We start from the raw sequence: 13,170 nt of genomic DNA on the forward strand, positions 1-13,170 counted from the left end.
CAAAAAAAAGGAATTCAAAAAGTAAAGAATTTCCTCTGTAGCATACAGCTGCTAAAAAGTACCAAAAGGATTAAGATTTTTTAATAGAAGTAATTTACAAATCTGTTTAACTTTCTGGCACCAATTGATTTAAAAAAAGAAGTTTTCCACCGGAGTACCCCTTTAAGTTATCTCACCCCCTTAATGAATCTGCCACTGTCCAGCTCAGAACTGGTGTAGATTTCAGCTATGATTTACGGCAGTGTACATTCGTAGATCATAGTAGATTTGACAGCCCGCTGTGGCAAGAATTTGTGTCTTTATTACTCCAGAAACCTGTCTAAATATTTGACAGGATTAGGATATCTACCCTACTGTATTTTTACTGGTTTGCTCTTTTTTCAGAGACTGGTCAGAGTCTTGCTAGAGAGTCTGGATGTATTGATGTACTTCTTCTTATATTTAGGTAAATTATGTAAATGTAGTCTTCACATCTGATTAAATCTTGTGACTGCATAGAATAACATGTTCTATTTTTTACAATACTTTGCAGCAAAATGTTGACATGCAACATGATTTTGGCCAGTGGAAACACAAATCCCCAATATCAGCTTTGGTTGTCTGTCTGCAGTGCGCTATGTACCTGTGTCAATAATCCACAAAATGGTAAGAGTGCTTAATATTCACAGTTTTTTTCTGACAGATGAATGAATAATGTTTATTCGACCATGAAGGGCAATGGCGATGAACATTGCATTTTTTGCATTTCCATCGATGATGTATTAATTTTATGTTTCTCTTTTAGAAGAGAACCAGAAACTTTGCAGCTCAGTGTTTCCACAGGCAATTGAATGGCTTGAGGGGTCTTTCCAGCATGAGATAGCTCGTCCTATGTTTTCTATGATTGGCCTCACTGTCGCCAATTGTAGTAAGTTTGTGGTGTCTCTATCGCCTTTTGTCACCAAGTTATTTATTTTAAAGGAAGCTAAAACAAAACAAACAAAACCAATATCTTTAAAAAAAAATACATATATACACACCCACACATATATGTGTATATATATATATATATAGAGAGAGAGAGAGAGAGAGAGAGAGAGAGAGCGCATTTGGAAAGTTTACAGACTCTTACCTTTTCCACATATTGTTACCTTGTAGCCTTGTGCTAAATTAGAAATAGGATTAAAAATAAATAGATTTTCCCTATCATTCTACACTAAATATCCCATCATGAGAAAATAGAATTTTAGCCCTTATTGTCAATGTATTAAAGGCTAAACTTTTACATGGACTTGGGTATTCACCCTTCGTTATGATACTTCAGCTCTGGGGGCCTACTTTGTCTCTTGATCATCTTTTACATGTTTCCACACCTTGATAAATTCACTTGATTAGAAATGATTTGGAAGGACACTTTCATGTCTATATAAGTTCTCACAGCAGAGTAAAAACAAAGCCATGAGAAAGAAAGAACTGCCTGTAGAGCTCAGAGACAGGATTGTGTGGGGGCATAAATCTGCAGAAGGGTCTAAAATATTTCTGCTCTACTGAAAGTTCTCAAAAGTGCAGTGGCCTCCATAATTTTTATAAGTTTGGAACAACCAGGACTCTTTCCAGAGCTGGTCGCAGCAACAATTTAATAATTGGGGGAGAAGAGCTTTGGTAAGTGAGGTGACCAAGAACCCAGATGGGAGAAACTACCCAGCAGAATGATGGGGAAATATGTTATTTTATTTTAAATTTTAGCATAAGGCTGCAACTTAACAAAATGTGAAACAAGTGAAAGGGTCTGAACACTTGCTACTTTATTAGGTACACCTGTTTAACACAAATACCTAATCAGCCAATCAGATGGTAGCAACATAAAGAAATGACACTTTGCTACAATGTAAAGTCATGAGTACACAACCTGTATAAAAGTGTTTAATGTTGTGTCCCCTTAAAATAACTCAACACACATTAAAGGGGTATTCCAGAAAAAACTTTTTCTATATATATCAACTGGCTCCAGAAAGTTAAACAGATTTGTAAATTACTTCTATTAAAAAATCTTAATCCTTTCAGTACTTATGAGCTTCTGAAGTTAAGGTTGTTCTTTTCTGTCTAAATCCTCTCTGATGACACCTTTCTCGGGAAACACCCAATTTAGAAGAGGTTTGCTATGGGGATTTGTTTCTAAACTGGGCGTTTCCCGAGACAGGTGTCATCAGAGAGCACTTAGACAGAAAAGAACAACCTTAACTTCAGAAGCTCATAAGTACTGAAAGGATTAAGATTTTTTAATAGAAGTGATGTACAAATCTGTTTAATTTCTGGAGTCAATTGATATATATATATATATATATATATATATATATATATATATATATATATATATAAAAGCTTTTTCCTGGAATACCCCTTTAATGTCTAAACCTTGGCAACAAAACTGAGTACAACGCTAAGTAGAAATGTCCAAATTGGACCCAATTTGCCATTTTTCCTCCCCAATGTCATGTGACTTGTTAGTGTTTAAAGGTCTCAGGTGTGAATAGGGAGCAGGTGACAAAAATTTGGTGTTTTCGCTTTCACACTCTATGATATTGGTCAGTGGAAGTTTAACATGGCAAAGAACTTTCTAAGGATCTGATATAAAAGAATTTGCTCTACATAAAGATGGTCTAGGCTATAAGAAAATTACCAAAAATGTTAAACTGAGCTGCAGCATGGTGGGCAGGACCATACTTCTGTTTTTACAGGACTGGTTCCACTAAGAACAGGTAAAGAAGTTTAGTGCACATTCTTAGCATCATATCCAGAGGTTATCTTTGGAACATAGATGTTTAAGTGCTGCCAGCATTGCTGTAGCGGTTAAAAAGGTGGTGGTGGGGGGTGGAGGTCAGCCATACACACTGCATCAAATTGGTCTGCATATCTGTCGTACTAGAAGGAAGCCTCTTCTAAAAATAATGCTCAAAAAATGCCCGCAAACAGTTTGCTGAAGACAAACAGACTAAGGACAAGGATTACTGGAACCATATCCTTTGGTCCGATGAAACCAACTTAGGGTGGGTTCACACTACGTTTTGTCCCATACGGGAGCGCATACGGCAGGAGGGAGCTAAAAGCTCGCTCTCCCGTATGTGACCGTATGCGCTCCCGTATGCCATTCACTTCAATGAGCCGACCGGAGTGAAACGTTCGGTCCGGTCGGCTCATTTTTGCGCCGTATGCGCTTTTACAACCGGACCTAAAACCGTAGTTGACCACGGTTTTAGGTCCGGTTGTAAAAGCGCATACGGCGCAAAAATGAGCCGACCGGACCGAACGTTTCACTCCGGTCGGCTCATTGAAGTGAATGGCATACGGGAGCGCATACGGTCACATACGGGAGCGCGAGGTTTTAGCTCCCTCCTGCCGTATGCGCTCCCGTATGGGACAAAACGTAGTGTGAACCCAGCCTTATTTGATTTAGATGATGTCAAGTGTGTGTGGCGGCAACCAGGTGAGGAGTACAAAGACAAGTGTGTCTTACCTACAGTCATGCATTGGTAGTGGGATTGTCATGATCTGGGGCTGCATAAGTGCTACTGGCACTGGGGAGCTACAGTTCATTGAGGGAACCATGAATGCCAACATGTACTGTGACATTCTGAAGCAGAGCATGATTCCCTTACTTTGGAGACTGGGCCACAGGGCAGTATTCCAACTTAAAGGGGTACTCCGGTGAAAACCTTTTTTCTTTTAAATCAACTGGTGGCAGAAAGTTAAACATATTTGTAAATTACTTCTATTAAAAAATCTTAATTCTTTCAGTACTTATTAGCTACTGAATGCTACAGAGGAAATTCCTTTCTTTTTGGAACACTGATGACATCACGAGCACAGTGCTCTCTGCTGACATCTCTGTCCATTTTTAGCAACCATGCATAGCAGATGTATGCTAAGGGCAGCATGGTGGCTCAGTGGTTAGCACTGCTGCCTTGCAGTGCTGGGGACTTGGGTTCAAATCCCACTAAGGACAACAATAAATAAAGCGTTATTATTCTTATAATAATGTCAGCAGAGAGAACTGTGCTCGTGATGTCATCAGAGAGCATTCCAAAAAGAAAAGAATTTCCTCTGTAGTATTCAGCAGCTAATAAGTACAGGAAGGATTAAGATTTTTTTAATAGAAGTAATTTACAAATATGTTTAACTTTCTGCCACCAGTTGATTTAAAAGAAAAAAGGTTTTCACCAGAGTACCCCTTTAATAATGCCTCCTAGACACACCTCCAAGACGACCACTGCCTTGCTAAAGAAGCTGAGTGTTAATTTAATGGACTGGCCAACCATATCTCTAGACCTAAACCCTCAAATGGAAGTTGGAAGAGTGCAAGATATCTAACATCCACCTGCTATGTCATCATGGAGAGTGGAAGAGGACACCAGTGGCAACCTGCAAAGCTCTGGTGACCTCCATGTCCAAGAGACTTAAAGGGGTGCTAGCATCTTAGCCCCTAGCATCTTAGCCCCTATCCAAAGAATAGGGGATAAGATGTCAGATCGCTGGGGTCCCGATGCTGGGGACCCCCGGGATCTCCGCTGCAGCACCCCACTATCATTACTGCACAGAGCAAACTCGCTCTGTGCGTAATGACGGGCAATACAGGGCCGGAGCATCGTTACATCACGGCTCCGCCCCCCGTGATGTCACGGTCCGCCCCCCTCAATACAAGTCTATGAGAGGGGGCGTGGCGGCCATCACGCCCCCTCCCATAGACTTGCATTAAGGGGGCGGGCCGTGACGTCACGATGGGGCAGAGCATTATAGCGGGGTGTTATACAGGCGGTGTACTACTTTAAATTATAGCGTCATTTCTTCAGTGTTGTTACATGGAAAGATATAACAAATTATTTACAAAAACATGAGGGGTCTACTCACTTACATGAGATACCATAAAAAAATGTATATCTTTTATTTTTTTTATTTTTTTATGTTTTGCGGGACTTAAAAGTGACAGTATGATTTTAATGGGTTTGTTCATTTAAAATAATTCTGTTTTATTAGGATATACCCAGGACTACTTTGCATCTATTGGAGGGCTGGATATATTGGCTGATATCCTTTCCCACCTTGTGAATGGTTCTCAAGTAAAAAGCTTTGATTTTAGACTTGCTATAGCAGCTACAAAAACTTTGGATGCTTGTATTGCAGAAAACTGTAAGTGAAAAAGACTTATTCGTGCAAAGGTCACATCAGTTCTTTACATTAATATCTATATCACCGTAAATGGAGCAATAACAAGCAGATACCTTGTTGATGCAGGGTTGTCACTTGGGTTCTAGGCACCAACGCGATGGGCTCCTTACCAATGATCATAGTCATAATGTACTTGAGCTGAGCATTTATATCTTACATTGTTTTTGCCTGCAGACCATGCACTTAGTGAAATTGAAAGCCCATCCCCCTCTTTCATAGGCTCTGAGGCAATGCCCAAGTGAGTGGTCTGTCCTCGCTTGTGTTGATCTCATGTAGCACTATGTACACATCATAACTGACATAAAATTCTGTACCAAATAATATTGCATTGCATGTAAATTAATTTAGAGAACATTACTCATTCCCTATACATCACAGTGACATAGAGGGGTTGTAGAGGTATCAGTACCAGCCAAGACCTCATTCCTGGGTGGGCTCCAAAGTAATGCTGGGCGATATGGCCTAAAATGAATATCACGGTATTTCTTTTTATTATCGCGGTATCACGGTATTACCGCCTGTCTCTCCCCCCCCCCCGATCGCTACCATCACCGCTAGCGGGGTCCCTGTGCCCACTAGCGGTGTCACAAGAATGCTGAGCGCGGCTTTGTTCCCGGTCCCTGTCAGCTCTCAGGGTACGGGAACAGATTTAAAAGCTTCGCGCACGGCTACCGTAGTACTGCGCATGCGCAGTACTATGCAAATAGCGTAGGGCTAACGCTAGGCTCCTAGCGCTGCCTACGTTAGCCCTACGCTATTTGCGTAGTGCTGCGCATGCGCAGTACTACGTTAGCCGCGCGCGAGGCTTTTAAATCTGTTCCCGTACCCTGAGAGCTGACAGGGACGGGGAACAGAGCCGCGCTCGGCATTCTTGTGACACCCCTAGTGGGCACAGGGACCCCACTAGCAGTAATAGTAGCTATCACGCTTGCGGGAGGCATTCTTGTGACAGCGCTAGTGGGCACATGGATCCTGCTAGCGGTGGGGATTGATCGTGCTCGCGGGGACACTGGCTGACAGGCGCAGCGGGGGGACACAGTAAATGGATTAGCTTCTGTAGCACACCGGGACAAGTGAGGGCGCCGCACTGGGCTCTACAATTCCTCCGGAGGGTGGGGGAGGGCCCGACCGGTATAGCAGTATGGGCAAAAATCCATACCGTGGGAGAAAAGAAAAACGGTTCCTGTATAACTCCTACGTTCCTATGTAACTATACCGCCCAGTACTACTCCAGAGCCTCTCGGGCACTTAAGGATCTTCATGGTACACCAGTATTATAAATAACACATTGTGAGTGTGGGACCTTGTTACAGATTTGCAATGGGACCCAGGAGTTACATCTCTCATATATCATACTATCACAGTATTCCTATGAAGAATAATACATTTGTGCTATATTGTACTTTTTCCAGCTAAATCTATACATCACCTGTCAAAGCACAGCATTATATCTAGTCTCATGAGCCTTTTGTCCTGTGGAACTTTGGAAGCAGAAGACAAGTTTAGCATTGTACTTGCTGTTGGCCACCTCACTGAAGACTGTGGTATGTGTTCTAAAATAATGTTCAGTCAGTGGTTAATAGTTGTTCACACAGCTGATTTTTCCATCAGAAAAATCTGTAATAGGTTTGGAATACAGTGGTCCCTCACGTTACAATATTAATTGGTTCCGGGATGACCATTGTATGTTGAAACCATTGTATGTTGAGACCAGAACTCTATGGAAACCTGGTAATTGGTTCTAAAGCCACAAAATGTCATCCAAAAATAGGAAAAAGTGATAATTAAAGAAAAATAAGTAGATAATTAATATAGATAAAGCAAGTCCTTACATATAAAAGTAAGAAAGAGTTGCTGGGAGCTGTAAATCACTGTGTTTTCCAAGCAGGGAGCCTCCAGCTGTTGCAAAACTACAACTCCCAGCATGCCCGGACAGCCAAAGGCCGTCCGGGCATGCTGGGAGTTGTAGTTTTGCAACAGCTGGGGGCACCCTGCTTGGGAAACACTGGTCTATGTAGAGGACAGGAGCTTCTTTGGGGTCCTGTACAGTACATGCAATGTCCTAAAAAAGTAACATGGAGTCGCCCTCACCTGGTGTCCAAAGGAGCAGGTAACCCTTGCACAGGTAAAGAGTACAGAACATGTAATACCTCCCTGTAATGTAGGGGGCGCTACCAGACATCAGTCAGTGCATACACTTCAGTAATACAGGTGTTTTACCAGTAAATGCCCATACTGATTGGTCAGTTCTTCCGGCCATTGACAGGTTTCACAGATCTGGACTGTCCGTAGCATTGTATGTTGAGTCTGGTTTCAACTTACAATGGTCCAGAAAAGACCATTGTATGTTGAAACTATTGTATGTTGAGGCCATTGTAAGTTGAGGGATCACTGTATATTTACTAGCTGAAAAATCCTAGCCGGACAAATTTGTACTTCACATTTGCTACCATCCATTTTTTTTGCAGTGCAGATTTCTAATCCACAGCAGAGAAAAATCTGCACTGTGTAAACTGCAACACAGCTTCCTATTCAAATTAACGGGCAGAATACTTATCGGAATGTGAAAAATATGTTGTGACCATATCCTTGTAGTATCATTACCCATGTTAGTCCCTTACATAAACATGAAAAGTAAAGTGCACAGCGCTATTTTATCTGCATTTCACATTTTCCTTGGGTAATGCTACAGAGTTTTGTGCAAATCATATAAGAGGGTATTGTGAAAACTCCATGGGAGATAACTAGGGTTTGATACATTTTTATCCTTTCCTCTGCACTCATATTTTATTGACCAGCATGCTGCGCTGTTTGCTGAAAACATTCACGTTGACGGCTCAGGCACAATAACATTTACACAGCAGTGGAGCAATGATCAAATATGAGCACAGAACAGTTATGTGATTTCTTTTTAACAAGTGTCTCATTCCACAGAGGCAAACCAGTATGAGCTACTGAAAAGCAAAGGACTTCCTCTTATGATTCAGGTGCTGGCTGAGACACAAGATGACGAGTTACACAAAGCAGCAACATTCGTCCTTCAGAACTGCAGATGTATAAGTAAGATAAAAAAAAAAAATGTTTGCGATGTGGAACAGGGGTCACACAACGGCAGTGATGATATAAGTGCTTTGTGTCTTCCACCCATGTCCCCCCTACTTTTCCAATGCTAGTTTTGTCTCTGACAGGGAAAAGGGGTATAAAACTTTCCTCAATACTTACACTGCAATGAGATATATACAATATATACAAAATGTAAAAGATGTACCTCCAACAGGGGGACGGGATTAAGGCACTGGACAAGCCGTGTAGAAAGATCCAAAAGTTTATTCACCCATCATGCAACGCGTTTCTCAGCAAAGCTGTTTCATCAGGCATGATGCAGTGCCTGATGAAACAGCTTTGCTGAGAAACGCGTTGCATGATGGGTGAATAAACCTTTGGATCTTTCTACACGGCTTGTCCAGCGCCTTAATCCCATTCCCCTGTTGGAGGTACTTCTTTTACATATATCATATTGGACGTGGAGTGGCTGCAGGCATACCTACCTTGGCGGTTTCCCATAGTTACACTATGGGAAATGTAACTCCTTGTGGTAAGCAGCACTATACTATCTCTTATCCAGTTACCAACATTAATACACTACGGAGCGCTGTCTATCTATTTGTTACAATATATACAAGTCAGCTACAGCACATCCAAATGACAGAATCTGTAGTGTGAATTTCCTGCTCAGCAGATGGTTAATCTACTGCAATGATTCTTCTCTTACTAAGTGACTTTATTTTCCAGCTATAATGCCATTCCAATTGTGCTGCTTGCCCAGGTCACTTTCCCAAAGCAACCATATGAGATTCACATGAAGCTTCTCATAGAGATATATAGAGAAAGTGACTTCTAGCTGTGGGATGTGAACAGTTGCAGCACTGGTCACATGGGCAAGCAGAAGGACCAGAATGATATTATAGCTGCCAAATATAGCTACTCAGTAAGAGAAGCATCATCATAAAATATAGCACATTACTGCCAGACAAGATAAAAAAACATACTATAGCTAATTTCGGCAGGATCAGCCTACTCTCTAATGGGGACCTCCCAATTCTCCCCTTGATGTCGATGGAGGAAAAGATTGGGCATATTGGATTTCAGCTGCCTGACCCTTTTTTGTTTTTTTGGGAGCGAAGCTGACACCAGAGCTGGTTGGCAGGAGCTCCCCTCTCCCCATTAAGAATTCATGAACATTTGGCCTAGCTAAACATTCATTTGTAAGGAAGAAACAAGAAAAATAGCTGTCTGCTGTATGCTTTAGCTATTAAAAAAGGTGTATGGGTACCTTTAGAACACTTGGAGATCAGCTAAAGACAATTCCATGCACCAAGTACAGTATAAGTCCAACACTACTGGAATTATAATAAAATTACTCTGTCACCTTTATACATTGCTCAAAAAAATAAGGGGAACACTTAAACAACACAATATAACTCCAAGTCAATCACACTTCTGTGAACTCCCACTCTCCACTCAGGAAGCAACACTGATTGACAATCAATTTCACATGCTGTTGTGCAAATGGAACAGACAACATGTGGAAATTATAGGCAATTAGCAAGACACCTCCAATAAAGGAGTGGTACTGCAGGTGGTGACCACAGACCACTTCTCAGTTCCTATGCTTCCTGGCTGATGTTTTGGTCACTTTTGAATGCTGGCGATGCTTTCACTCTAGTGGTAGCATGAGACGGAGTCTACAACCCACACAAGTGGCTCAGGTAGTGCAGCTCTTCCAGGATGGCACATCAATGCGAGGTGTGGCAAGAAGGTTTGCTGTGTCTGTCAGCGTAGTATCCAGAGCATGGAGGCACTACCAGGAGACAGGCCAGTACATCAGGAGATGTGGAGGGCTCAGGTAGTGCAGCTCTTCCAGGATGGCACATCAATGCGAGGTGTGGCAAGAAGGTTTGCTGTGTCTGTCAGCGTAGTATCCAGAGCATGGAGGCACTACCAGGAGACAGGCCAGTACATCAGGAGATGTGGAGGAGGCCGTAGGAGGGCAACAACCCAGCAGCAGGACCGCTACCTCTGTCTTTGTGCAAGGAGGAGCAGGAGGAGCACTGCCAGAGCCCTCCAAAATGACCTCCAGCAGGCCACAAATGTGCATGTGTCCAAACCGTCAGAAACAGACTCCATGAGAGTGGTATGGGGGCCCAACGTTCACAGGTGGGGGTTGTGCTTACAGCCCAACACCGTGCAGGACCTTTCGCCCTGCGCTTTTCATAGATTAAAGCAGGTTCACACTGAGCACATGTGACAGACGTGACAGAGTCTGGAGATGCTGTGGAACATTCTGCTGCCTGCAACATCCTCCAGCATGACCAATTTGGCAGTGGGTCATTAATGCTGTGGGGTGGCATTTCTTTGGGGGGCCGCACAGCCCTCCATATGCTTGCCAGAGGTAGCCTGACTGCCATTAGGTACCGAGATGAGATTCTCAGACCCCTTGTGAGACCATATACTAGTGCAGTTGGACCTGGGTCCTCCTAATGCAAGACAATGCTAGAGCTCATGTGGCTGGAGTGTGTCAGCAGTTCCTGCAAGAGTAAGACATTGATGCTATGGACTGGCCTGCCCGTTCCTCAGACCTGAATCAGATTGAGCACATCTGGGACATCATGTCTCGCTCCATCCACCAATGCCACATTGCACCACAGACTGTCCAGGAGTTGGTGGATGCTTTAGTCCAGGTCTGGGAGGACATCCCTCAGGAAACCATCCGCCACCTCATCGGGAGCATGCCCAGGCAATGTAGGGAGGTCATACGGGCACGCGGAGGCCACACACACTACTGAGCCTGATTTTGACTTGTATTAAAGGGGTACTCCGGTGGAAACCTTTTTTTTCCTTTTTTTTTTTTAAAAATCAACTGGTGCCAGAAAGTTAAACAGATTTGTAAATGACTTCTATTAAAAAAATCTTAATCCTTCCAGTACTTATTAGCTGCTGAATACTACAGAGGAAATTCTTTTCTTTTTGGAACATAGTGCTCTCTGCTGACATCACAAGCACAGTGCTCTCTGCTGACATCTCTGTCCATTTTAGGAACTGTCCAGGGCAGCATCAGTTTGCTATGGGGATTTTCTCCTACTCTGGACAGTTCTTAAAATGGAAAGAGATGTCAGCAGAGAGCACTGTGCTTGTGATGTCAGCAGAGAGCACTATGTTCCAAAAAGAAAATAATTTCCTCTGTAGTATTCAGCAGCTAATAAGTACTAGAAGGATTAAGATTTTTTTAAAAGAAGTAATTTACAAATCTGTTTAACTTTCTTGCACCAGGTGATTTAAAGAAAAAAAAAGTTTTCCACTGGAGTACCCCTTTAAGGACATTACATCAAAGTTGGATCAGCCTGTAGTGTGGTTTTCCACTTTGATTTTGAGTGTGACACCATATCCAGACCTCCATGGGTTGATAAATTTGATTTCCATTGATAATTTTTGTGTGATTTTGTTGTCAGAATATTCAACTACCGTATGCAAAGACAAAAGTATTTCATGTGATTAGTTTATTCATTCAGATCTAGGATGTGTTGTCTTAGTGTTCCATTTATTTTTTGAGCAGTGTATTTATTATGGCTTTTGTAAAACACCCAAATGTTTACTTGCAATCATTAAGTATCCCTCACAAAAACAAACAAAACAACAGTTTGTAGCAAGAATAGTAGTGGACTGGGGTCCCAAGGGCCCAACACAGGATAATTTTTGGCTACTGTAGCTATAGGTCATGTGTGTGTTGCCTACTGTTATCATTGTTCACACAGGCCAGGGCTTCTTTTAAATGGAAAATACAAAAAGTAACCCAAACCTCAAGGACAGTTCAAGTAATTACAGTCTATTTAAGAGACTGTGGTTCAAAAACGTTTTATTAAAATGTTATACATATAATATATGAATTTAATATCCTCTCACAGGGCCCTTGTGGGAGGAAAACGTATAAAATAGTTTACATACAATTAACAATAATACAAAGGAGTTGGTATGGATCTTAATCATAAATTGCATAGTCCGGCATTTGCTAATTCAGAATATATTGGTAGCATGCCAAGGATCCTATAACTTTATATATTAACGTGGTTTGTCCATAGAGGTAGACAAAGTCTATATTAGAGTATAGTATGCAGTCTTTTCCACCTGTAAATGCAAGAATATAATTACCAGCCTTACTGGAAATGTGTCCCGTCTCTGTAGCGAGCTGTAACGCTGAACTGTGAGGGCCAGCAAGCGTTCACAGAGCCGAGGTTAGCACAGGCTGTCAGTGGAGCGATGGTGGGCGCTCCTACAGCTGGTCCAAATGGCTCAGGACCCGATATGAGACACACAATGTCTAAGATGGACACTTCCAAGCCCGCAAGTTCAGGAACCTCGTGTAGATGGCGTCTGATGTCAGCAACAGTAGCAGAAGATCAGTAGGCTGGACAGGTGGATGCTGGTAGATGGTGGAAAACCAAGCACAGATCAATATCTCGCAATGATAAGAACTCCAAATAGCAGTAGTGCGTCTCTTGCACTGTAACTAGACGCGTTTTAGGGTGCTTAAAGTAAATGGTTCGACCCTTTCCTCAGTAGTTATGCTAGAGATAATAAGTTATTCAACATATTTATAGGTGCACGGTCTCAATTAACAAACCAGTGGTGGGATCTACAAAATAGCTGGCATGGATTATAAAATGGGAGCAAAATGTCTCTATATATCATTAGAATTCAGGTAGAAAACAGAATATCAATTGGTGGTCCATATTCACACCTTATGAAATGTGCTCATTTATAAGAACTAGCTGGCCTCAGAAAACATAATAATACACATACCATCATTATATACACAGTCTGATGAGAATACAACATTTTACACATAATAAAATAAAATAATAGTACAAATGGAATAAAAATAAACATGAAAATAAAAAATAACTGCATGAA

At 41.9% G+C, this 13,170-nt stretch overlaps 1 protein-coding gene across 18 annotated transcripts in view; it reads left to right on the forward strand.

Annotated features, from left to right (window-relative positions):
* The window catches only part of TERB1 (telomere repeat binding bouquet formation protein 1), a 104,424-nt gene that overhangs the window by 17,954 nt on the left and 73,300 nt on the right, over window positions 1–13,170 (forward strand). For all 18 annotated transcript variants that reach the window (XR_008845165.1, XM_056526085.1, XM_056526084.1 and 15 more), the window contains exons 6-11: window positions 385–445; window positions 533–645; window positions 785–907; window positions 5,011–5,163; window positions 6,615–6,746; window positions 8,137–8,262. Coding sequence is in view for 17 of the 18 variants with exons in the window: in XM_056526085.1 (XP_056382060.1) it covers window positions 385–445; window positions 533–645; window positions 785–907; window positions 5,011–5,163; window positions 6,615–6,746; window positions 8,137–8,262 (708 nt within the window). In the remaining variant the exon portion in view is untranslated. The remainder of the gene's footprint in view (window positions 1–384; window positions 446–532; window positions 646–784; window positions 908–5,010; window positions 5,164–6,614; window positions 6,747–8,136; window positions 8,263–13,170) is intronic.

This window comes from Hyla sarda, chromosome 6, assembly GCF_029499605.1.
Source record: "Hyla sarda isolate aHylSar1 chromosome 6, aHylSar1.hap1, whole genome shotgun sequence".
In the NCBI taxonomy this organism is placed as follows: Eukaryota; Metazoa; Chordata; class Amphibia; order Anura; family Hylidae; genus Hyla; species Hyla sarda.